Here is a 24919-nt window from a genome sequence, read left to right as displayed (position 1 = left end):
CCTTATCTCCTTTTTCTGGTTTTTGACGTCATGAACTTTGATTTGCATATGAAGTTTTCTTCTTCCATTTCCTGCTAAGCTTTAAATTATGGATGATTCATTTTATGTTACTTATCGGTATACATCTTTGCGTAATTTTGTTAAAACCATGTGCTCCCCTAATTGTTTTGAGCAGTGTATGTTGCTGGTTTACTGGCAAATTCAAATTTTATTTTCAACTGTTTAATGAAATCTTCAGCTTCTTGCTGATCATCATATGTGACTAGGCCATCATCAACATATAATGCTACAAGTAATTTTCTGTTATGATCTCCAATGTACAAACAAGGATCAGCTTAACTTGCTTTGAATCCTAGTTTGAACAAAAAATCTCCAAGACATTTGTTCCAGCAGCGAGGAGCTTGCTTAAGACTATAAAGACTGTGCTTGTGAATCTACACACATTACTTGTCCCATCATTATAACCTTCAGGTTGTTGCATATAGATGGTTTCTTCTAGATCACCATATAAAAATGCTGTAGAGACATAAAATTGAGTCAAATGCAATTTCTCACTTGCTGCAATACTGATTATCGAGCGCATTGTTCCTAACTTGGTTACCGGACTGAAGGTTTGATTGTAATCAATACCATGACGTTGACTGAATCCTTTGATTACAAGTCTTGCTTTATACTTGTCAATACTACCATCTGGATTCTTCTTGATACGATACACCCACTTACAAGGTATAGCTTTCGATCCTTTAGATAATGGCTGTAGAATCCATGTACAATTTTCTCTTAAGGAATTCATTTCAGAGTCCATGGCTTTCTTCCAAAATGTACTGTCTGTACAATTGACTGCATCTTGATAAGTTTTTGGTTCATTTGCATCAGCCATGAAGACATCTGCCAACATAATGTAGTCTTCAAACCTTTCAGGCTTTTTCAACTCATTTCTGTTCCTGAGCTGTCTGGCGTTTGTTTCAGCCTCTTCATCTTCTGAGCTACAGCTATCTTTCTCTGATTCTTCATCATGGGTATATTGTCCCTCATTTGAAAGTTCTTCATTTTGATCATTTCTTTCAATTTTGGATGTAACTGTATTTTCAATCTGTAAGAGCTTCTCTTGAAATACCACATCACAACAACAAATTACTGTCTGCCTTTCTTTGATATAGATGCGATTCCTTTCTCATCTCCATCATATCTGATAAGATAATCCTTAGTTGCTTTCTTATCCATCTTCTTCCTTCTTTGAGTTGGGATATGAGCATAACAAACTGACCCAATGATACACATATGCCTTATTCGAGGCTTCTTTTTCATCCATAGCTCAAACGAACTTACATCATGAACCAAAGATTTTCCATTCCTGTTCAGAATATAAGCTGAAGTATTGATAAACTCAGCCCACATAGGAAAGCTGGGAAGCTCATTTCTTTGTTGGAGTACTTGATAGTTCTTGCCATCTCAACTAGAGTTCTGTTCTCTCGTTCGCTACTTCATTTTGTTCAGGAGTATATGGTGCAGTCAATCTGTGAATAATTCCATTCTTGAGAATTCTTTGGACTGCTAGGTTGTCGAACTCTCCACCATTGTTACTTAATATTTGTTCAACTTATGCCCCAAGCTTCTAGCATGAGCTAAAAAGTCTTCTAGTGCACTCATAGCCTCTTATTTGTGCTTTAACAAGGAAACATAGAGCGGAACTTGGTATACTGTTCCTTGAAAACAGCAAAGTATCAATATTTTCTACACGATACATCAAATGGTCACATATATCTGTAGAGATAAGTTCTCCTGGTTTTGTGGCTTTCTCTCTAGTGCCGAACTTCAAACTATGAGCCTTGCCATAGATACAGGCTTCACATAACTGTTTATCAATGTTGACCCTGATATTGAGTTCTTTTTCCATTAATGACTTCACATGCTGTTTATCTTGATGTCCCCATCTTTCATGGTAAAGCCGAAGAAGAGAATCGTACTTGCTTGCCATATTTACTTCAACTGGGGGTTTCTGATATCAGCACTTTAATTTCAGCTCTAAAAAGACCACCACTGATATCTTGTGCTCCACTAAGGACTGCTTCGTCATTAATTTTCAGATAACATTTTCTAGATGTTGATTCAAATACACTGTTCTGGTTTCTGTCTTGTGTTGCTAATACTGAAAACAGATTCTTGCTAATATCAGGAACGTACCAGACATCTTGTAAATTTTTAAATTGTTTTCTACCATTTACAGCCAAGAGAGTAGTACTAACAGCAGCAGCAGTACCACCACCCTTACTCTGATACCTTGTTGAACGACTTGAACTGGGTTTCGGTGGTTTACCATCAGCAATCCATTTACAGCAGTTCTTGACCCAATGTCCTTTCAGATGACAGTAATTACACATACTATATTTCTTAGTTGAAGATGTGCTTTCTTCTCTTTTCTGATGATTCTGGGTATTCTGTTTGAAACTTGCAACTAGTGCTTCGTGACCTAATTCACTTTCACTGATGTCTGTCCTTAGTTCCTGCTCATGAGAACATAGTTGTGTCGTTAAATCATCTCTCTCTCTCTCAACAGTTCTTTTTTTTTCACTCACACAGAAGCAACCAACTTGATTTGAAGACACGATAACTTTTTGAGGAAGAGCATCGAGTATCTTGCATATGTGGAAGCTTGGTTTCTTGTTTACTTTCTAAACTTTTGTTAAGCTCATTCCACAGATTCTTCAATTTGGATAAGTTTTCTGCCATATACTCAGTTGATGACCACTTAAACTGGAAGAACTCTTAACAAATGGTGACGCCGAAACATATCTGCTCGTATTGCCAAATCAATACCAATCATCATCTGGTCAGCCAACTCCATTTTTGTGAAATCATTGCCAGACTATCAACAAGAAGACATCTATTGCAAATTAAAATTCCAACTGCCAGGAATATTGCTAAATTTTATAACTTCCGATGCTGAGTTGGAAGAGTATGGAACAGATTACCCCAAAACTCGTATGTTCATCCACATATCACAGATTTTGTCACAAACATGAAAACAACATAAGGGGTGCTGAAAGTTGCTGGTTGTCCGTATATACGAGACTCTAGTACTTACGCAGGAGAGAGAAGGTGCAGCAATGCATTGTTTTTTAAGAAATTATTGGGGAACTCGGCCCCTTTACACAATTTACTGGAGGAAGGCTCAAATGGCCTCAGCCCCTAGGTTCTGGTGCCTATGACATCAGCCATTTTCCAACAAGTTTTATCTCTATTTCAGCTGCTCTGCCCAAAATTGACAAAAAAAACCTCAGTGCAAACCAAAAGTACTTTGGCAGTGTTCTCTGGGAATTGCCTAACAGCAGATTCTGGCCATTTTTCAAAAATAAGCGAATAATATTTTGGTGATAAAAAATCACCCCTCCTCTTCAGTTGGCGCCTTTAAAAATTGGACACTTTCAGTTGACGCCTTTTGCAGCTGTATGGTTTGTACAATTCAAGATCTAGCTCTGCAGAGAAAGATTGTCAGCAAAGATTTTTCACGTTTCTAGGGATTTTCTTATTGTTCCTGAAAACTGTTTTGGCCTAGATGTCTTTCCGTGTAGAGATCGTTCACAGTTTCGAAAGTGTGGTGATGATTCGTATAATATCTGCATTGGAACCACAATCCAGAACTCGCATGCAGGGCTGCTACTAGACACTTTGTCACAACCAGAATTTCGACTACCCTTGGATGTAGATGAAACAGTTAAAGGGTGAATTCATCGCCCCTTTTGGACCAGTGCCCAGGGTACCAGACTCAGCTGTCCCCCCCTCCGCAGTCGCGGCCCTGGTCGCATGCCCCATACACCCATATAAACAGAATCAGGTTCTGACAAGAGAATAATATCCTCTTCTACAGCTGTAGTCCTGTGATATCAATGTAATTAAATAGAAATTGATTCAAAATGAAGGTAACTGTTCCGCTCTTAAAAGACGAGATTCCTTAATAAATATTACACTTGGGTTATAATAAAAAAAGTTAATTTCTTTTTAAAATTAAAAATTAAGTTTTAAATAAAATTTAGTCAACGAAATCTCAAACTTTTTTCTTCATCATGGTTAAATAATATTTTAATATCACAGCACTATATGCAGTGTTTCTTTTTTTGCCCATGTTACCCCTTTGGACAATATTTTCTGTTTGTGCTCCCTTGTCTTATTGCCAGGCCCTCTCCACTTATCAAGGAAGCAAGACACTCACTATTTATTTCACTCAGTAAATTTATAGTGAACAAAAATTTTATAAATTAGGTCGGTCTCTGGACCCCTGGGTTCTCGAGTTTATTGAGCTTCACTACACTCCCCTGTTGTTGTCCTCTAATTGTCCTGGTTCTATTCAAAGCTGTCTCAAAACATGGGCCCTTGTGCAAAGTGTTGTTATAGAGGTTCCGTACTTAGCTAGAAGTAACAGCTTACAGCAAGGGTCTTCAATTTTTCAGACACAACGGGTCAACTTCCCATGAATCCCACGGACCACCAAATCTTGTGATTTAGTGACATCTTAACAGAAGTGGCCAATAGGGCCCCGAGTTGAACCTGGAGAAAAATTATTCAAAACTTTTATTTGTTCTGAAATTATTTTTATTAATTATCAATTTTGATTAGTTCTGAAATAATTTTTTTTCACTTATTCTAGAAAAGTTTGATTAATTGCTGATTAAATTAATTAATTACAAGATTAATTTTAATCTGAAAACACTTTAAACGATTCTTTAATTACTAATTTTGGTAATTTTTAAGTGTTAACTTCCTTCTCAAAATATCTTGAAAATATTTATCTTTCAATAATTATGCAATTATACTTTTGTTGATTGTGAAATGATTTCTATCAGAAATTATGAAATTATCTCTCTTATTGATTTCACAAATTCCATAATTATTTCTTTCAGTAGTTCTGAATTTTTGCCAACTCTGGAATTATATTTCATTTATTCTAGAATAATTTCTTTCATCAGAAGTTATTTTTTTAATCAATTCCTTGTTTCTTTCATCAATTTTAGAATTAATCATTTTTCAATGTTTTCCAATGACAACCATTTTCTGAAAATCATCGGCTGGCCATGACAAAAAGCTTTGAGAGCCAAATCTGGCCACACGTTGAAGACCCCTGGCTTACAGCTGTCCATATTACGTACAGCCAGGGGTCTTCAACACATGGCCAGATTTGGCTCTCAAAGCTTTTCGTCGTGGCCCGTCAATGTTATTTCTCAAATGTTATCAATTCAGTTATTCCTTATTATCAATTTTTTTATTATTTCTGTTATTTTATTATTATTCATTTTTGTATTTTATCAGTACTAAATTCAGTCAACTTGAATTTTATTTCTAAGTGATGGAAAAGACGTTAAGATCTTTGAGAGAGAAAAAAAACACACTTTTTTTATTTCAGAGAGTGTCTTCTTGCATAATAGTAATTATAAGATTTGATTCAAAAATTCCAAAATTCTTTCTGTTGAAAAATTTCTGTTCAAAATAATCTGATGGAAAAATCACTCATATACAGGGCTTGACAAATCCCAGGCGCTAGGTCACTATGGCGACTAAGAAATTGTCTTTGACACCTACTATTTTTATGTATGATAACTGATAATTAAATTGAAGTTGAAGACAGTACAGAATTATCAGAATTATGTTGACTTGTCTGCCAGCGTGGAAGTTGTCCTGAACAAGTCAGAATACAGTGCCGTCTTAACGCATGGGCCTTCCCGGGCACGGCCCGGGGGCCTCACAAAAATGAGATCCGGTTGACATTTTCTAGAATTTCCAAGGTAGGGCCTCAGAAAAACCACTTGGCCCGGGGTCCCATGATGCTCTTAAGACGGCCCTGTCAGAATATACATTTTTGAATGGATTTTGTGGGAAAAAATATATTGACACCTAATTTTTTTTGGATTTGTCAAGCCCTGCTTGTATATATGTATACACTCATGTATTTCAGCATATGTATAACATTAATAGGCTTACATATACTGTATGCAGGCTCAGGGACGTGAGCAGAACCAAACTTTGTGGGGGGGGGAGGACCGGGGGGTATCTCTCCCAGAGAAATTTGAATCACTAACCTTTAAAAACAATTTAAAACAAACCGAAATAGAAAGAAAATGCATATAAATGCTATATGCACCTTCTGTTGATATTTTAATTTCTTTAAAAAATACTTTAAATTTTTGATCATATTGAGGCAGACACCCATAGATATATCATATTTTACTAAGGCAAAAATCTTTTTCCACAAAAGCAGATTGAATTGCCCGTCATCACTGAAATCAAATACAGATTGGGGATCAAAAATGGGACATTCTAGTTCAAAAAACAACGTATGGTCAATAGGAAATCTATGTTGTTATGACCCGAACTGAGAAATGTCTCACGAACTTTGAGCAACACCAATCATTTTTGACTTCCAGCGTCTCTGGATTTGGCTAAAAAAATATAATTTTTAAACAGATCTCATTTGGCTAACACTTTACAAATCTGGTGATAAATTTGCCAACATTTGGGACGAAGCTAATACGTAAGTTATACGTAATAACAAAGATATAATATTATACTACATGGAAAGAAAAAAATGCCAATTGTGAATTGAAAAGGCAGAACTTGGCTTCTAATGGGATTGATTATTTCAGTTAATTTTCAAGAAGTGACAACCTGCTGCTGGCAAAGAAGTGTACTTTCATTCAGAGTTTGGGTACATAACTGACCATTGGAAAAATGACACGTCACAAAATTTCAAAACTTTATAAGTCACTTAATATTCATCTAATCCAAAAACGGAAATACTTTTCACAAGGAATCACATATTTAAGGGTAGTCAATAGTTAACACCCTATATAAGACAGTGTTCGAAATCATTGGTGGTCCTCTGGTCTGAGACCACTGATTAAACAATTAGACCACAAAGAAAAAAATTGTGGTGGTCCGCAGTACCAGTAGTGAAAACTTTGCATGCATCTTCATGCAGTAACACATTGATCACGGAAGAATCTCCTGTGGAAGAATCACCGATCCACAGTGAATTTTTTATTTCTATTATGGTGGTATATCACTCTTGTAGATGCCAGTATATTTGGGAAAATTAATTACTATTATTTAGAACAGATTTTATTTAGCGGACTAGTCATGATGTCTGCCCAAGTGGCGTGGTGGTAAGATGCTCATCTACCACCATGAAGGTTGTTGTCATGGTCCCAAGTTCAAACCCGATGAAGGATATAGATAAGATATTTTCCCTAATGAGCTTGAGGCTCCCACCAATAGGCAGCACCTTTATTTCCAACCCATCTCATTAACAGTGCCATCTTAAGGCATGGGCTCACCCGGGCACAGCCCGGGGGCCTCAAGCGAAGAGGGGCCTCACAAAAATGAGATCTGGTTGAAATTTTCGAGAAGTTGTTTGGTAGGGCCTCAGAAAATTCAATTGGCCTGGGGGCCCATGAAACTCTTAAGACGGCCCTGCTCATTAATGGCAGTAAATTGTGATATAGCGATATGGCCAGAGTTGGTGTAGTAGCCATGATGTCTGTGGACCGGTAAGTTCTCGTATTCACTGGTCCGTGGGATTAGTGACTTTTATTTTTTGATTCTAATGCCATAAGAATTATGGTTTTCTTTTCTACACATTTCCAAAAGGTATATATTCATCAAGCAGCAGAAATTGAAGTGTATGCTACAGTTGTTGAAGCAGAAGTTGGAAATGATTTGATTATTCCTGTAACTCTGTATGGATATGAATCTGAAGGTATACAATGTTAAAACATTAAAATTTCTGAGACTCAAATTTTTGATATCTCAAAGTAATTTTGATCTCCTGTGTGGCGCATTTTCTATAAATCCTTTTATGACTTAAAGTACTATAGACTTCTGGAAACACTTCTAGGTATCAAAATTTGACAATAAATTAATTTTTTCATTCTGTCTTTTTCATCAAACATACATACTCTCTGGGAAGAGATTTTTTCTGGATATTATACCGGGTTCGAGTCCCACCAGAGACAAGATGACTTTTCTTTCAGAGTTCACCTCAGCATAATATCCAGAAAATCCTGTTTCCTTGATATCTTGGGCTGAGAAAAAAGCTGTCTATCTCTATACATACTCTCTGATCTATGTAGTTTGACTTGCCAATGATAATACATTGGCACAGTGTCGTTTTGAGCACATGTACCTGTAAATTGATAGTGCAAAGAGAACTTGCACATCACTCTTAATTATATTTAAACTGTAGTTAAAACATTGGAATTAGAGAATGCATATTATATACAGTTTCATATATCTGCTGATTTTTTTTTTGTGAGGTCAGAATAGAAAAAATACTTTAAAAAGTAATTTGTAAAAAAAGGTTCTAAAGATTTATACATGCATATAGATGTATATGGAAAAGTAGTGACTTTAATACAAAAATGGGACAAGCTACTCCTTCCATTCTTTAAGATATGATTATTGATGAATGAAATTTTTACATGCAGTTCTCTCATATGGACTATACAATATTTTTCCTCTAAGTCATGAAATTTGCATGTGTGCATTATACACAGGAAAATGTGGTGCTTCATTTAACTTTCTTACTTATTACTTTAATTTATTTACTTTTTATTTATTACTTAACTTCCTTATTTACTCATTGTTTATAGTTCTTAATTTAATATTTATCGTTTATAAGTTTGACTTGAATTTATATAAGCTTAAGATGTACTATTGTGTGTCTGTAGACATGGTTTCCTTATTGGTTTGTTTTAAATTACACATGCATTGGATATTGACTCACTAATACAAATGTTCAATGCCAGGCATCTTTAACCCATTGCTTCTGAGCACTGTGTATTGAAGTAATCGAAATAACTATTTGCATGTGCCTTATTTTGCATTCATGTTTTTCATTTGTGGCTGAATAAAAATTTATTCTGAAGAAATAATGAGCGTGTTTAAGCATAGGTTTCATTCTTTTTTTACCCAAATTGAAAAATTTCATACATGCACTTGGTTGCATCACACACACACACACACCTCACAACACTTTTTGATTACTCCTGATAGAAGGAAATCAAAATCATTCACTATTGATAAAATACAATAGCCAAATCTTGTTAAAACTAAGTAAAAAAGGTATTGAAAATATTTCATATTAACTGACAAAACAATGATTTGATTTTGAAAAGAGTGTGTAGCTAGATGATGTTTATAGTGTAGGTATAAATAATTAGTTGTTTTCAACTTAATAAACACTCTTACAAGATTTTTTATTCAAAACATGAAATGCAATGAAAAAAAACGCTAATTACATAATTCTACCAACATACACATATAAACTTTTGAATGGATGAAAAAACTAAGTGTATAATAGGTATGAGGGAGTTCAGATTAAAGAATGTATCCATTATATTTTAATATTAATGAAATTCCCAACTATGAACATTTGCTGCTGTGGTGGTTCAGTGGTCATGGTGACAGACTCACATCACAAGGACCCACATTTGAACCTCACCGGCACCACAGTGGTAATTGGCTGAAGTTGGTTTTCTGTGCACATCTTCAAGGTGCAAATGCGAGCTGATCTCTCCATTAAAAAGTCTCGCCACAGAGAGCAACAGGCCTACAATGGTACAAATATTCAACACTTTGCTTCTGAAATATAGATGGCAGCACTGAAAAACCAGAAGCAACACTAAAATATACACTCAGACTATTAGGTACTGCTGAGGTATGGTGCACTCAGACTGTGCACACTTCTAGCACATCTCACTAGGTTGTAAATCGCCCATGGGGATAGACTTGAGTGGTGCTCAGTTTGAAAGAAAGAACTGTGGACATTTGATCTATATATGCATATGGTAAAATGATAAACATCTGTAGTGATTCCAGTGATGAAATCAGCAAATTATTAAAGTTCTGTTGATAAAAAAGAGAGTTCAGCTCGATAAAAAAAAATGACGATGTTAAATGTTGAGCATTGCTGAATTTTTTAGAATTGGTTACAAGAAAGACAGACAATGTCAATTTTATCAATAAATAGATAATCATTTCATCTTAAACGATACAATGCTAACTGCGATGCTAACATCACAGTTCCCAAACTTTTTGTCCATTGCTCCCTTCTTCAGAAAAGTTTTTTTCCTGTCTCCCCCAACTCAACTCAAGCCAACCCATAGGGGCCCTATATAACAATCATAGCTTCTACTTCCTCCACACAATTCCATCACCCCCCCCCCCCCCCGGTGAGGCTATATTGCCCACTTCAGGAAACCCTGGTTTACGTTCTTGTATTTGAAAAAAATATATCATTATTGAATAGCGTATTATATATAACCTGATGGTATAAGTATTTGATAAAAATTGACCAAGTTATAGTGTCTTAATGTGGTTTGACTTTACAAATAATTTTTTTTATTATACCTGAGGTGTTTATTCTGCTATTATTTTCTCCATGTTTATTTTCTCTTCAATAATGTCCTTAAACATTCTTTTTTAACAAATGGATGCTCCTCATTGGTGGAAAGCCTTTTAGGTTTTGTGGGTGCCTCTCTGTTACATCATTATAGGTTTCACTGCAATGATTTTATAAAACTTTTAAAACCTTTTAGCAATGTATACAAACTTTCTTATGGTAGAAACATCATAAAATGTAATTTTATAATTATGCACAATCATTGTTTTGTTGTTATTAGTTGCATGTGAACTATGATCAATATGAACATGGCATAATATAGCACATTTTATATTTCAATATAGTTTCAAAACATTTTGAAACTTTAATTATCTAATGACAATTTTTTTTAGAAAAAAAAAAAATTCGATCATTTGATGACTGCTCCAAGATCAATGTATCTGTTGATGTGATTGAAAAACATATTGTCTCATACAAACCAGGTATGTCTTATTTTACAACAGTGATTTTTTTTAAATCTCTTTTACAATAGAAAAAATAGATTATTTTATAAATAAAATATTACCATCCCAGTAGATGGCGAATTTTATGTCTGCAGATTTTGGGATGAGAAAAAAATTAAGAAATAACTTTAATTTTCTTTGATTCTGGTAAAAATATAATCAATTGGGCTGATTTTACTGAGTTGTCATGGTAAATAGCAAAGCAACAGATGTAGTTTTATTGCCAAATGTCTTATATAGTTAATCTACAGACTGATTTTATTCACAAGGTTAGCAAAGCTTATATCATCATCATGAACAAGAACCATTTTCAATCCATTGTTAGATGCAGATCTCTAAATTTTTGCATTTTTCTCGGACTGATCTTTTACCATCCACTTGACTGCAGCCATATTTCGGATCTCATCATTCCATCTGGTTTGGGAAGGGGCTCCTTGTTAGATGTTTAACATTGCATGGGGTACCAATTCAAAATACTTGTTGTCATCTATTGTCTTATATGTCTTCATGCAATGTGTCCAACCCATTTCATTTTATACATTCAATTCTTGTTTGGCTTATCCGAGGGATTCATTTTCTATCTCTTCTTGTGATGCCTAAGGTACATCTTTCTTTGTGCTCTCTGCAGGCTTTGTATTGTTCTGCTTGTGAGTGTCCGTGTTTCAGCTTCATAAGTCAGTACTGGTAACACACACTAGTTGAATACTTTTCTTTTCAGGCATAATGGCATGTTGCTCTAAAGCAAGGGTGCTCAACCTTTTGGAGAGTGTGGGCCACTTCATTGGTTTGGAAATGTGTCGTGGACCACTACGTGATCTGTAAATGTGCTGCAGACCATTTAACTTACCTGGGAATATGCCACTGACCACTTAAGTAATGTGAAACCATACCACAGGTCACTTAAATGATCTGGAAATGTGCAGAGAGCTGCTTAAGTGATCTGGAATACAGTGTCCTCACCTGGAATCACTGATGTAAACAAAGCTCATTTGGCCGATACCAGCACCTTCATTCAAAGTCTAAATAGGGAAAACACCTACCCTGTGCTGTACTGAAATCGAAACTGCCTTATCACGGACCCTACATATGAGAGGACTAAAACTGCGCTGCATAGGTTCAGCTTTTTACCTGAAAGCATGCGGTCATTTAAAGTTTGAGCGATTACAACAATTTTTCACAAGCTCAGTGTGACCCGTTACGGGTAAGAGGCTGTCATTGTGTGTGCATGGTACCTATTTATTTTATAACTACTTTGTTGTTGTGCGTCAAGGTCATGCCCCTCATGGGTGGAGCTGACAGGGCCAGGGACGATTCGCATCATTTTTTTGTTTTTTTAAGCTATAAATTAACTATAAAGGGGCCTGTGAAAAGTCTGGTCTGGGGGACCACTAGAGGCTTTAGCCTAGAAGCCCCACTCTAGGATTTGAAGGCCTCGGTCAGGGATTTACATAATTGTTTTTCCTTCAAATGTTCAAGGATCATCTCTATTAAACGAGATTTCTTGTATCCAAGTTAGCTTAGAATTCATTTCCTCTGATTGACCGAGATCCTTATTTTATTCATATTATTTGGCCTATGTGTTATCATAACGTCACAAAGAGAAACGTTTTATACAGGGATAAAAAAAATTAAATTTAAATGGAAAGTATCTACCTACTTTGACTTGAAAAGCTGGAAAAAAAAGCATTTATCGAATACATCGGGATGAATTTTTATTTGTGCACATTGTTTTGTCCGATTAACTGTGAGCCTTAATTTTTATCAAGCGAAGGAGGAAGAAGTAGTATTCTCTCTAGGAACATTTTAAAATAACAATTCTTCATATGCTTTTCATATTCTGCTCTCTTTTCATCTACAAAGTTTTTATTTATTTGTACAATTGCTCATGATACTGTTAATAAAAAACATTTTTAGCTGGTAATGTGCATCAGAATTCCTGACAATGTTTATAAATATAACCCATATTATTCAGTCTGCACCTCAAACTTTTTTTTGGTACGGTATTTTTTGCGAGTGTAGCCGGCACAAACGTTCAAATTTATTGTCAAAAACAGCTTATTCATTAATTGTAACACCCCAGTTGCTACAATCAATTTTTTACATAAGTATGTTGCATATTCGAATAATTATAATTTTTATAAATGTAAATTTTAATTTAGCTTTAATTTTTAACTGCCTTCAATTTTTAATTAATTTTCATTTAAATTAATTTTTATTTTTAATTAAATGTAACCATAATTAATTTTAATGTTCAATTAATTTTCATTTAAAATTACCTTAAAGTTTTAAATAATAAAAAATTATTTAAGAATTAAAATTAATTTTTTATTTTAAGTAACGTTTGGCACCTTCGGACACTAGGTTGGGTCTCACTGATCGACATCTTCTCTGTAAAAAATCGCCCCCCCCCCAAAACACATCACCCTGGATCCGCGCCTGATCACACAAACATTGTTTCACAACATGACTTGATGTTTTAATTTTGTTGGGAAAAGACTCGATGCAAGAGGCCACTTCACTTTTAGCTTTCAAGAAGAAGACACGACGAAAGTTGGTATAATCATCTTTCATAATCAGCATGAAACGAGAACCTCCAACAGAGACTTCTTCCATGGGTCCTACAACATCAGCATTGATTTGTTCACCTGGTTGTGATGCTCTAATCATTCGAGACTTCAATGATTTTCTATGGGACTTCCCATATGCACACCCAACACAAAATTCAGTGTCACCAGCAGACACGGAAATTCCCCTTTCCTTGAGAAATTTTTCACAGTGTTTTTTATTTTGATGCACCAGCCTCTCGTGCATTAACTTGAGAGTCACTTGAACTTGAAACGAGTACTGGTACACTAACTTGGTTTCTCGATAACCATGTTCATGATGAACAAACCATTATTTAACTTTTCTCCAACTGCAACAGTCATGCGGTTTCTTTTCACGTAGCAATATCTATTCACAAAAATCCCACATAGATTTTTCTTGACAGCATGCGTTGTGGAGAAGAGCTGATATTTCAAATAAGAAATGTACCAGACATCAGTGAGAAAGTTGCAATTCCACTTACCGTTGACTTTCATTTTTACATTTATCCGATAGCATTCATAGGCAAGAAGCTTCTCCCCACCAGCAGCATTGACAACTTCCGGAAGTTCGAATTTCTGGAAATTCACAAACACATCACTATTCGGTGTCATGTGGTGTGATGCTCCCAAGTCCACAATCCAGCTATCGGCCACTTGTAGTAACATACACGACATCGCTTTCTCTCTCATTACAAAATCCAAAAGTTCATGGGTCTTCAGCAGTTGAGTCATCGACATTTTCCATCGTGTCCAGTCCTTTTGACACCGCAATGAGTCTATCTAGAACCTCACGTCCATTGGAGCCATTTCGGTTTCTCTTTGGTTACCGCGCAGTGACAAAGTGACCTGGAGCCAATAACCTCTTGCAATTTACAGATGCAAGGTGTAGCAGAGTTTGCAAAGTAATACGAAGTGGTTCATACTTAGTTATTATTTTAATTAATAGAGAGAGTAAAGTGAAACAAAAAACAAATGTTACATGACGCTTAGCACATACACAATACACAACCCAGTCGCCGCGAGTACAGATATCGACTGACAACGAATGAACCGATTTGGCGGTACTACATTTTTTGGTCGCCAAGTCACCGCCAAAGGTGGTGAGATATCGTAATTCAACATTAACATATGGTGAACGGACACAGATGGACTTTCTCCAACCCGCATTGGCCAGCTTGGAAGATTACTGCCAAAATTCTCTGGAAAAGGAATATGAACTCTGTCTATAAACTAAGGCCCTCAGTCCCCAGAAGTCTGAGTGTCCCTGGTTACAGCAGTGACCAGCAAGACATGAAGACAGGGGGTGCTAAGAATCTCTGGGTTGGACCAGGTTGTCATAAAAAAACAAATTTATATAGTCAAAATTATATATTCAAATAAGCAAGTTCACTTATAACAAATTGAATACAGTGCGGCATTCCTAGTGAAGCAGCAAAACAAGAACAATATTAAAGGCTTTTATTGGATTGTTGAAAACTTATTATCAGATATTTTAAAGTTTAAGAACAAATTACTTTTTCTGATTATGGATGAAAATGATGGGGATATATAGATCATTCTTAGAACAGCTTTTGTGAAATGAGAGCAGTTCTGTAAACTAAACTTGCTAATCTGATGATTAAAATTACTGTAATAATCAGATTGACATAAAACGGGAATTATCAAATTTAATTATTAAATTTTCCAATTCTGTTCACATCAGTTTGATTAGATAAAAAAGTAAAGAAACATATAATGATGAATTTAAAAAGTAAATTAACATATTTAATGATAATTTTTCACCCTTGTACTATGTAAAAATAATCATGTTGTGTATTTCAAGATATTTGTTCTTCCAATTCTTTTTGCAGATACTGGTATTCCTCCATATGGCAGAGGATGTCTTTCTCTTCAATTCATATGCAAGTTGCCTGGTCATTCCAGAATTAACATTGCTTCTCAGTTAAAAGATCAAGAGCTAAGAACTACAGTTGTTGTGGCTTGTCATAAGCATTTAAAGGCATGTATTTTTTATCATTTTCTGTTGTACGGTCAGCCATACCACAAACTTTACAGAAATAGCTATGAAAAATGCTTGTTTTTAAAAAACAAAGAATTTAAACTGTTAAAAAAAGTCAGTCTTATTCCTAGTTCTGGTCTGATCAATAATTCGACCATTTAATTTATCAGTTGCTAATTGTAGTTAAAAATTTAAGTTGAGTTAATTGACTCAGACTATTAATTCACAATTTGCTAAAAATTTCTGTGTAAAGTTTGCAAATTATCCTGATTTATTTGACGTAACCAATTAGATGTTTTAAATGGTGCTCTTATACATGATATTTAACTATAATTAAGTGACTACATTCATAAAAAAGTTACATTTTTACCAATTCACAAATCACATTAAAATAATGGAATTTAGTAGCATTTAAGTCAGAAATCTTTAATATTTAGAAATATTAAAGTTAGCTTTTTCATAGACCTTGGGGGAATGAAACTTTTCACTAGAAATGGCAAAGGGAATAGAAAAATGTAGAAAAAATGATTCTGTCCCATAGAAGATGGGTAATATGGTCATATTTTTAGCAGAAAATTATCATTGTTTAAAAAATTAAATGATTAGGCATGAAGAATCTATCAATTTGATAAAAAATAAGGCAAAAATCATGAAATATTTTTGCTTTTTTTGTTTCCAAGTATGTAAGGGGAGGAAGCAATTTCTTGAAAGGTAATGCATAAAGAGATGCATGTGTTCAGCACCTATATTATTTCGATTGTATTGTTTATTGGTCAGAAAGCAGTAGCATCTGACCTTGGGGTGCTGTGGGTATCTAGGCACCCACACAATTCAGAAATCAAAATCTCTTACATAAGACTCAAGCCACAGATTTAAAATACTTCTCACACCACTGTCAGTAAAGAGAGTTGGTAGCCGAATTCATGTATTTTCTTGTCCTTTAAATTCCAATGCTGGCCTTGCTGTGGACAAATTTATATTCTTCAATGGAAGTTTAGAAAACAATAAAAAAATGTATTGTTTCCACTTTGTACATTTTCACATTTATAAAGCATCAGTTTTTTTCAGTAAGCTAACATTTAGCAGGGAAACACTTTAAAGAAATATCCCTGTGGTTTCCAAAGCCAGCAAGTAGCAGTCTGAAAACTGAAACTATGTGGTTTTGGAATCAGTGATTAACCTAAAATAATTGATTTTCTAAAAACGAGCCAAAGAAAGATTCGAGCCAAGAAATTCCAGGATTTAACAGTATATTGAATTGCTTCCAATTGGTGGCCTTTATTTTCAATCTATTCCTGTATTTTGTGATATATCTGTCAAATGAGTGTTTGAAATAAATAAAAATAAATTTTTATGACATCATTTGGTATTAAGTCAAGTCCTTTTTGTAATAAAGGTAAAGTAATGTATTTAAAGTAATTTTTTATACACCTTTTTGAACTAAAACATACTTTTAATTAGAAAAAATATCCAAATAATGTGTCCATTTTTAGTCATGTCATTTGTTTCAAGAGGAGCAAACAAAATTTGTAAATATATATGAATGAAATTTAACTTTTTATATAGTTCCTTCTGTCTTCCAGCCTCTACATATGAGGTTTGTTCAGAACGAATCTGACTATAATTTTCTATGCATAAACAAAACAGAGAGGCCTGGTTTGGTGCAGATATGTAGGCAATCCTGGTGCTCATGCTTAAATTTTTTCCTGCCTGCCGTCACATTTTCACATTTCATTTTCATTTTCACAAAATTGCAGAAAAGACTTGAACACACAATGCTACTGCAATTAAATTTTATGTGAAGCTTGGTGATCTTCTTGTGGAAATGATCCACAAGATTCACCAGACCTTCAGAGATGAAGAAATGGGCACCATGCCAATGAAGGAGCGGTAAAACCACTTCAAAGATGTCTGAACTTTGATGAAGAGTGAAGCACATTCTGGACCTCACCATCCAGAAATTAAATTTTTATTGACCAAGCAGGGGTGGGAACTCTGCGCCAATTGCGCCAAAACTAATATCTTGTGCCATCCTGCTCCAATAGCGTATTTTCGCATTTTTCTGCGCCAAATAGCGAATTTTGCTTCAGTATCACCCGGAATTTCGGAAAGGACACCAAAAAATTTTTGTTCCTGCTAGCCACGAAACGTTTCTTTACGAGAAGAGCGTGTTTTATTCGACTATACTTAAACTATCGGCCCTTGATCGGGCTTTCCATCACGAAACCCCGCTTAACGCTCGTTATTCGGCAACATTGGTGATTTAACGCTCGTTATTCGGCAACATTGGCGATTTAACGCTCGTTATTCGGCAAAGTTTCTAAACTAACATTCGTAATTCGGCGGACATGCGCTTTTTACTCCCGGAATGAAATTTTTTTTCACGAAACATCCGGATTTAACACAATGACAATCGACTACAGTAATTTCTGCTGCTTCCAGTGACGACTTTTTTTTTTTAAACGGAAACACTCGAATTTGCACTTTAAAGCTGAAAGGCATTACAAACCATCTTCAGTTCCACGATCACGGACAATATGTCCGCGATCGTTTTCGTGAAAAAAATTTTCATTCCGGGAGTAAAAAGCGCATGTCCGCCGAATTACGAATGTTAGTTTAGAAACTTTGCCGAATAACGAGCGTTAAATCGCCAATGTTGCCGAATAACGAGCGTTAAATCGTTAATCTCGCCAAATAGCGAGTGTCAGATCACCAATCTCCCCAGATAATGAGTGCTGAATCGCCAAACATCGAGTTGATTCTTCCGAAATTCTCTCCCATTTTGCAACAATTTCTTTCCAAGTATAAAAAAATTAAAAACTTATAAAAATTTTTTAGCTCATTTGAAGTGCTGCTGTTCAAGACAGCAAATAGTGCCCTCAGTAAGCAAAAATCATCTTAAATAGATGGGTGCAAAAAATTTTATGACAGGTGCTCTTTCGAACAAGGTGTCAAAAGCCTAAAACACCAAAAACAAAAATCATGCTGACGAAAAGATTTTTGATAACAAAAGACAGTGCAGTTTTATTTTGAAAAGGGTTGAGGGTTAACGAAAATATTCTTGTTAATTTCACTGCTCCAATTTATAAATATCTGCTCCGAATCCCATATTTTGCTGCTCCAAAATTGCTCCAAATCTTGAATTTGCTGCTCCAAATCCTGAATTTTGCTGCTCCAAAGCTGCTCTGAAATGGACTTGGTCACTTCCCACCCCTGACCAAGTGAGGACCCTGATGATGTAGGATTATCGACTCACAATCAAGACTTGCAGTGAGCATTAGCATTAAATCTGTTCATTCCATTTTAACTGATAATTTTGTGTTCAGGAGATGTCAGTCATGTTGACCTCCTTCTATGACTCTAGTAGCATGGTTCCTTATGAGTACGCACCCACACAGCACAACCATCACCAAGGAGTGCTACCAAGAGGTTCTGCATCACAATTGGCAGCTCCGTGATTAATGCTGTAGCGTTGTTCAAGTTCTTCCTGCCATTTTGTCAAAAATAAAAATGCAACGTCGCTCACACTTTCTCACTCATCAGTGGTCTGCCCACAATCGGTAGCTTCTGCAGGATGGAAAAAAATTAAAGCATGCACATTAGGATTACCTACATACATGCACCAAACCATGCTTCATTGGTTAATGCACAAAGAATTATGGTCAGATACTTTTTGAACAAACCACATACATAATATAATTGCTTCTAATATAATCGTATTTGTGAAAACACTTGATCCACCCAAAAAAAATAAATTATGCAATAAAAGCTCACTAACAACAAACAAACAAATTTCATCTACAGGTGTAGATAAATATCTTCCTTCCACTTTACATGTCAAGGTCAGGGCAGTGCATGCAGATGAGTTGGTGCTACAAACATTATTGCATTTGTCAAAGGATGTAAGAGTGCTACCGTATACAGTTTAATCAGATATGGAAGTAATTCAATCTTGTTTAATATGAATTTATAGTAGGATTATGCAAAACACATTATGAAAACTCAGGAACATAAAATATTCTGTGAATTTTTTTCGGTAAAGCGTAATTAAGGCTTTAACTCTTTTATAGCCAGTTTTTTTCCTCAAAATAGACTCATTCAAGTCTTAACTAATCTTTTTTCTTCTTTTCACTCTTTATCTCCTCACTCTTCTACAAAACAACTTTTTTTTCAGGTTTCTGCCTCTGACGAGATCTTTTGTTTTCTTCCTCACTTTTCATAAATCCAAAGCATACCCATACTCCCTATCAAGCACTTATGGATTGAGTTCAATAGATGATTCAGAGCTAAAATTATTTAAATTTTATGGTTTTTTTCAATTGGGTGAAAAAGAATTGGAAAGCATACCCACTGACCATGGGACAAACTCGAGTCCATAGCAAAACATGGCAAGTAGTTTTACAATATAAACTGCTTCCAACAAAGTGTTGGTTTTATAAATCTGGTGCTTCTAATGACCTCAATAACTACAGACCTACTTCAATCATTAGTTCTGTTTCCAAGCTATTTGAAACAATAATAAAATCTCAACTTTTCTCTTTTTTACATAAATTAACTTTTTCTCCCTCAAACAACCTAATAAAAACACAGAATCCGCTCTTCTAGATTTTACTTCTGTTTATTCTAACATTGATAAATCATACAAAACAGTAATTTTTCTTGCTATTAGAAAAGGTTCCAATAGTTTTTCTCATGAAATCTTGATTGAAAAACTTGATTTTTGTGGTTTAAGAGGTGTTCTTAACCTTCTCTAGTCTTATACCTGAATAAAAAATACCAATTTTTTAAATGCAATGATAAACAGTGATATTATGAACATTGTTAATGGCGTTCCCCCAAGACTCTGTTCTTGGCCCTTTATTATTCCTCATTTTCATTAATTACTTTTGCAACCTCAACATTGTTGGTAACATAATAACATTTACTGATGATAGTCATAATTTATAGTTCTAAAGACTACCAAACTTTGACTAACACAATTAACCATGATTTATTTAAAGTGTGCAACTGGTTTTCATTCGATCGGGTCCAACATGGTAAACTCTTGAAGCATTTACACGAGATTGGAATTGGGAGCAACTTGCTGAATTGGATAGAATCATGGTTAAGAGATACGTCGCAACGAGTTATGGTGAACGGAGAATTCTCTGGTTGGACAGACGTCACAAGTGGAGTTCCTCAAGGAAGTGTCCTTGGCCCCATACTTTTTTCACTCTTTATCGATAAACTCGATCAGGGTATCGATGGGATTACTAGCAAATTCGCAGATGATGTGAAGCTAATGGGGGTAATCGGGAATCAAAGCGATAGGGAGTTGCTCCAGACCAACTTAAACAAGATTGCAGCATGGGCAAATGAATGGAGCATGACGTTTAGCGTTGATAAGTGCATGGTCGCTCATTTTGGTTCGAACAACCCATGGTTCTCTTACGAGTTGAATGGTGTCACTATCCCAGATCCAACTAGAGTTACTGATTTGGGAATTCTCATTGACGAACGGCTTAGGTTTTCGGAACATTGTTCAGCGGTGGTCAAAAAAGCGAATAGAATGCTTGGTCTCATTTTCAAAAAGGTCTCTTTGCATTCTCCTAAAGTCATTCTTCCACTTTTTCGAGGCTTAGTTTGTCCTGGACTGGACTATGCTGTAAGGTTTTGGAGACCATACCTACAGAGGGACATAGACTTGGTTGAAAGGGTGCAGAGAAGAGCTACGCGTGTCCTAATTGGCACACAGGGCTTGAGTTATGAAGAGAGACTTCATTTATTGAATATGTTTACATTGGATGAACGCAGGTGTTGAGGAGATATGATCGAAGTGTTCAAAATTTTCAATGGGATAGATAGGATGGACCATGAACTTTTAGTACACCACCAATCGACTGCTTTTACAAGGGGACACTAGTATCGATTGGTGAGGGACAATGCAAGGTTATGGTGGTGCAGGGAATTTTTCTCTAATAGGGTTGTTAATAAATGGAACTGCTTATCCCCCGAGCTAGTAAATTGTAATACAATTGACACGTTTAAAAAGAAATACGATAAACATGTTGGGGTAAATCGAGAAGCTATCCATACTTAGTATAAGACAGCCATAAGTATTATTTATGGGCATTGTATAGTATTTTATCATGTGTATATATTGATTATAATTTTTGTTAATTGCATTTTTAATTGGGTTGCTATATATTTTTTGGAAATATATGACATCCATATTTTTATGGGCATCTTTTTCTCAGCCACCTTGTTGGGCATTTTGCCTGTTGTGGTGTTGTATCTATCTAATAAACTAACTATTAATGTATCAAAAACTAAGTTTATCAGTTTTTCATTACATAACTCTGCATAATATCAATATTGTTTTTCATAATTCTAACTGCTCCCTTAATGATTGTATTTGTAACCCTCTTTAACAAGTAAATTCTATCAAATATCTTGGTGTTTATGTTGAATCTAACCTTAAATGGAATTCTCATATTACAAAACTTCACAGCAAACTATTTGTCGTAAAAATTTCTTTACCTTTTGAACTACTCATTTTTTCACTGGCAACTATTTTATGGTTTGACCGACTGGGGCAGTGACTGCATTACTGACTTATAACCTTTGATCACTTTTTTTTTTTTGATGCACAAAAAAATTAGATGGATAACTAAATACTTGAATTTTGGTGCTGTTTTTTCTCAAGTATGTCCATTAACTTAATATATGCTGTTCTTTCCCTTATTTTCAGTGTTTTTTGAATTCAAACATGCCTTGGCTAACATTGCACTTAGAGAAACAGAAATGTTTATTTTTATTTATTTATTTTGGGCTAAGTAGACACAGAGCAAAACCTTCTAACTGAAAATCAGAGGACAGAGGAACAATATAAAAAGTTTAATTTTGTATCTCAGTAAGTATACAGCCCTTAGTAAAATGAATGACATATCTCTGAAATTGGCATGTTATTTAGATACCTTTTCCTAAGTGTCAAATATGTTTCTATAACCAACGATTCAAAAGACAAAGGATGTAGAAGGACTTATATTTACACACTGTATATTTACCAATAATTATCAACACTATGTTTGTTATAAATGGTTCAAATTTGAAAAGTGCTGATTAAAAATCTACTTAATCTGTCAATCAACCAATTCATAATTTTCAATCAATCAGTTGAAAGTTTTGATCAATTCCCAGCCGTAGTTATTTCTCATGCTATTATTTGCCATATAGCTGAGGGGAACAAAAGAAATATATTTTTCTCTCTCTCTTTCTGTTTCTTTTTTTATCATTTACTTTTTTTTGTAACCTGGCGATGCAAAGTCTAAGAAACAAGGCCTAGGCAGCCGTCATTTAATGAACAATTTGTGTCTTTTAGGTTATTATATTAGGCTGACATGGTTTGAAGTTTTGGGAAATGAGTCGTATGATCTGACTATAATGAAGCTTGTACTTATGTTTTTTACCTGCTTGACTTTCACCACTTCTGTGAGATTGGTCAGCTGCACACGCAAGAATTTTCTGATTGGTTGATGTTGTTACCATTGGCTGTGGACAAAATGGAATTGTTTTCATTTTTGTTATAACTAGACCAAACACTGCTGATTCATATTCTTTCCCCTTTCCTATTGAAACAACTTGTCAAAAGTCTATAAAACAACATCAGCAAATCAGAAGACTCTTGCGCAGCTGACCAATCCTGCTGAAATGGTGTAAAGTGAATAAAATGTCAAAAAAAAAAAAAACAACTTTAAGCCATGTTAGCCTAATAAGTCAAAAGCCTTGAAATGTTTATTCAAAACAAAGTGTTTAAGGTTTTTGTGTGCCCATCTCCTCCCTTTGAATCTTGAATTAAATTTGTGAAACATTTGTTTTCCAGCTTTTCTCTCATTACAGATAATGTTTGTCATAAAATAAGCATGGGAGAAAACAGTTTTATATAACAATTTAATGATTAAATTTTGAATTAATATTTTAGTTCAATTTGGAAGGATGCCCACTTGAGGAAAGATACAAATGCCTGTGTGGGGTACTGCAAAATACCCCAGCTGTATCACAGATTTATTTTCTTTTCATACTCAGTATTTTAGTTGATACACTGAAGTAGAATAAAATAATGTGGGTAAAATAATAAGAATGCAAAAATACAGAGAAATAATTCTCTTTTTCAATATAAATATTTTGTGTATTGGATAGTGTTTTACTTACAACACAAATTACTATTTTACTGTTTTGTCTATTTAATATTGCACGATTGTACCATATACTCATAAAATGTGAAGCCACGAAAATTATTGCAGGTTGTTAAATCATTAAAAAAATGACTGCTATACACAGAATAACATGGTTAAGTCTATTGTTCTATCATTTTTGGTCCCCCTCCCAAAATACAGTTGTCCTCCTCAGAAATTTCTGGCTATGGCCCTATATTATGATCACATTTTTTCTTTTTTGTACAACTTCTTACTTGTTTGTTAATCAGAAAACATTTTTATTTTTCAATTTGGCACAAAACTGTTTTTATTTTAAATTCATGGATAAGAGCACTCTATCATTCTTGCAGTGTTACAACAAGCACAATTTTCTGAACAAAACATTCTTTTGTCAATCCTGGTGGGAATGTGCAAGATTGCATCAAACAGGTCAAAGCAAAGGATGCAGATTGGAGAGTTGAGTAAGCTTGGGAATATCTCACTTCAAAAACTTAGCTTGCACAATATATTACCTATGGAAATAACAAACTATAGATTAAAAGAGTATCTATGTATATTATGCTTTATTGATAGCAATGAAGGAAAATAAGAAATCAATACATCTCAAAGACTCGTGTCACAGCTTCAAATATATGGTAATTTGTGAAATGAATAAAACTTGATTCAAATACAAAAATTTCCCAAATCTGGAATCCCTAAGATCCCGATGACTCCATATTAGACTTGCTATTGTACTGAGGTGTTTGAAGTGCTTCAGAACTATGGATGCTCAGCTTGATGTCAAAGTAAAAATTTTGGTTTCTGAGTACTTTTGGTACATGAAGTATTTTTTTGACTTTATAAGGGCAATGATATAGGACACTGGAGATTCAAAGTAAATTATAATAGGCTAATTTCCAAATGATAAGCTGCAATCTCTGTACCTTTAGAGTTCAAATTTAACTTCTCTAGCTTATAAAAAAATGAATCGTATGCAAACATTTTTTTTTTTGGCACTTTCTGCTTGAAAAAAATAAATGCTATAAATGCAGCTTATATGTGAATTTTTTTTTTAATTGAAGGAAACGATATATATATATATATATATATATATATATATATGAAGGGTAAACATGGAAGACTGTTTGATTAATATATATACGGGGTGCATTGCTACCACAAATTACTGGTGAACCGTTGATCCTAGAGGCATACACCCAATTAGAAAACTCGTTCAAATAACATGTAGAACTCAGATAAGTCATTCA

At 34.7% G+C, this 24919-nt stretch overlaps 1 protein-coding gene across 2 annotated transcripts in view; it reads left to right on the top strand.

The window, feature by feature from the left end:
* Positions 1–24919, top strand: part of LOC149080575 (nuclear pore membrane glycoprotein 210-like) — a 158571-nt gene that overhangs the window by 74792 nt on the left and 58860 nt on the right. For both annotated transcript variants that reach the window (XM_089239711.1, XM_089239712.1), the window contains 3 exons: positions 7639–7747; positions 10783–10872; positions 15329–15477. In XM_089239711.1, the coding sequence (XP_089095837.1) occupies positions 7639–7747; positions 10783–10872; positions 15329–15477 (348 nt within the window). The remainder of the gene's footprint in view (positions 1–7638; positions 7748–10782; positions 10873–15328; positions 15478–24919) is intronic.

The sequence above is a fragment of the Pholcus phalangioides genome, unplaced genomic scaffold (genome assembly GCF_987345545.1).
Source record: "Pholcus phalangioides strain wild (caught in Gottingen) unplaced genomic scaffold, Ppha-v1.0 ptg000011l_1, whole genome shotgun sequence".
NCBI classification, from domain to species: domain Eukaryota; kingdom Metazoa; phylum Arthropoda; class Arachnida; order Araneae; family Pholcidae; genus Pholcus; species Pholcus phalangioides.
This window is presented reverse-complemented; position numbering and strand designations above follow the sequence as displayed.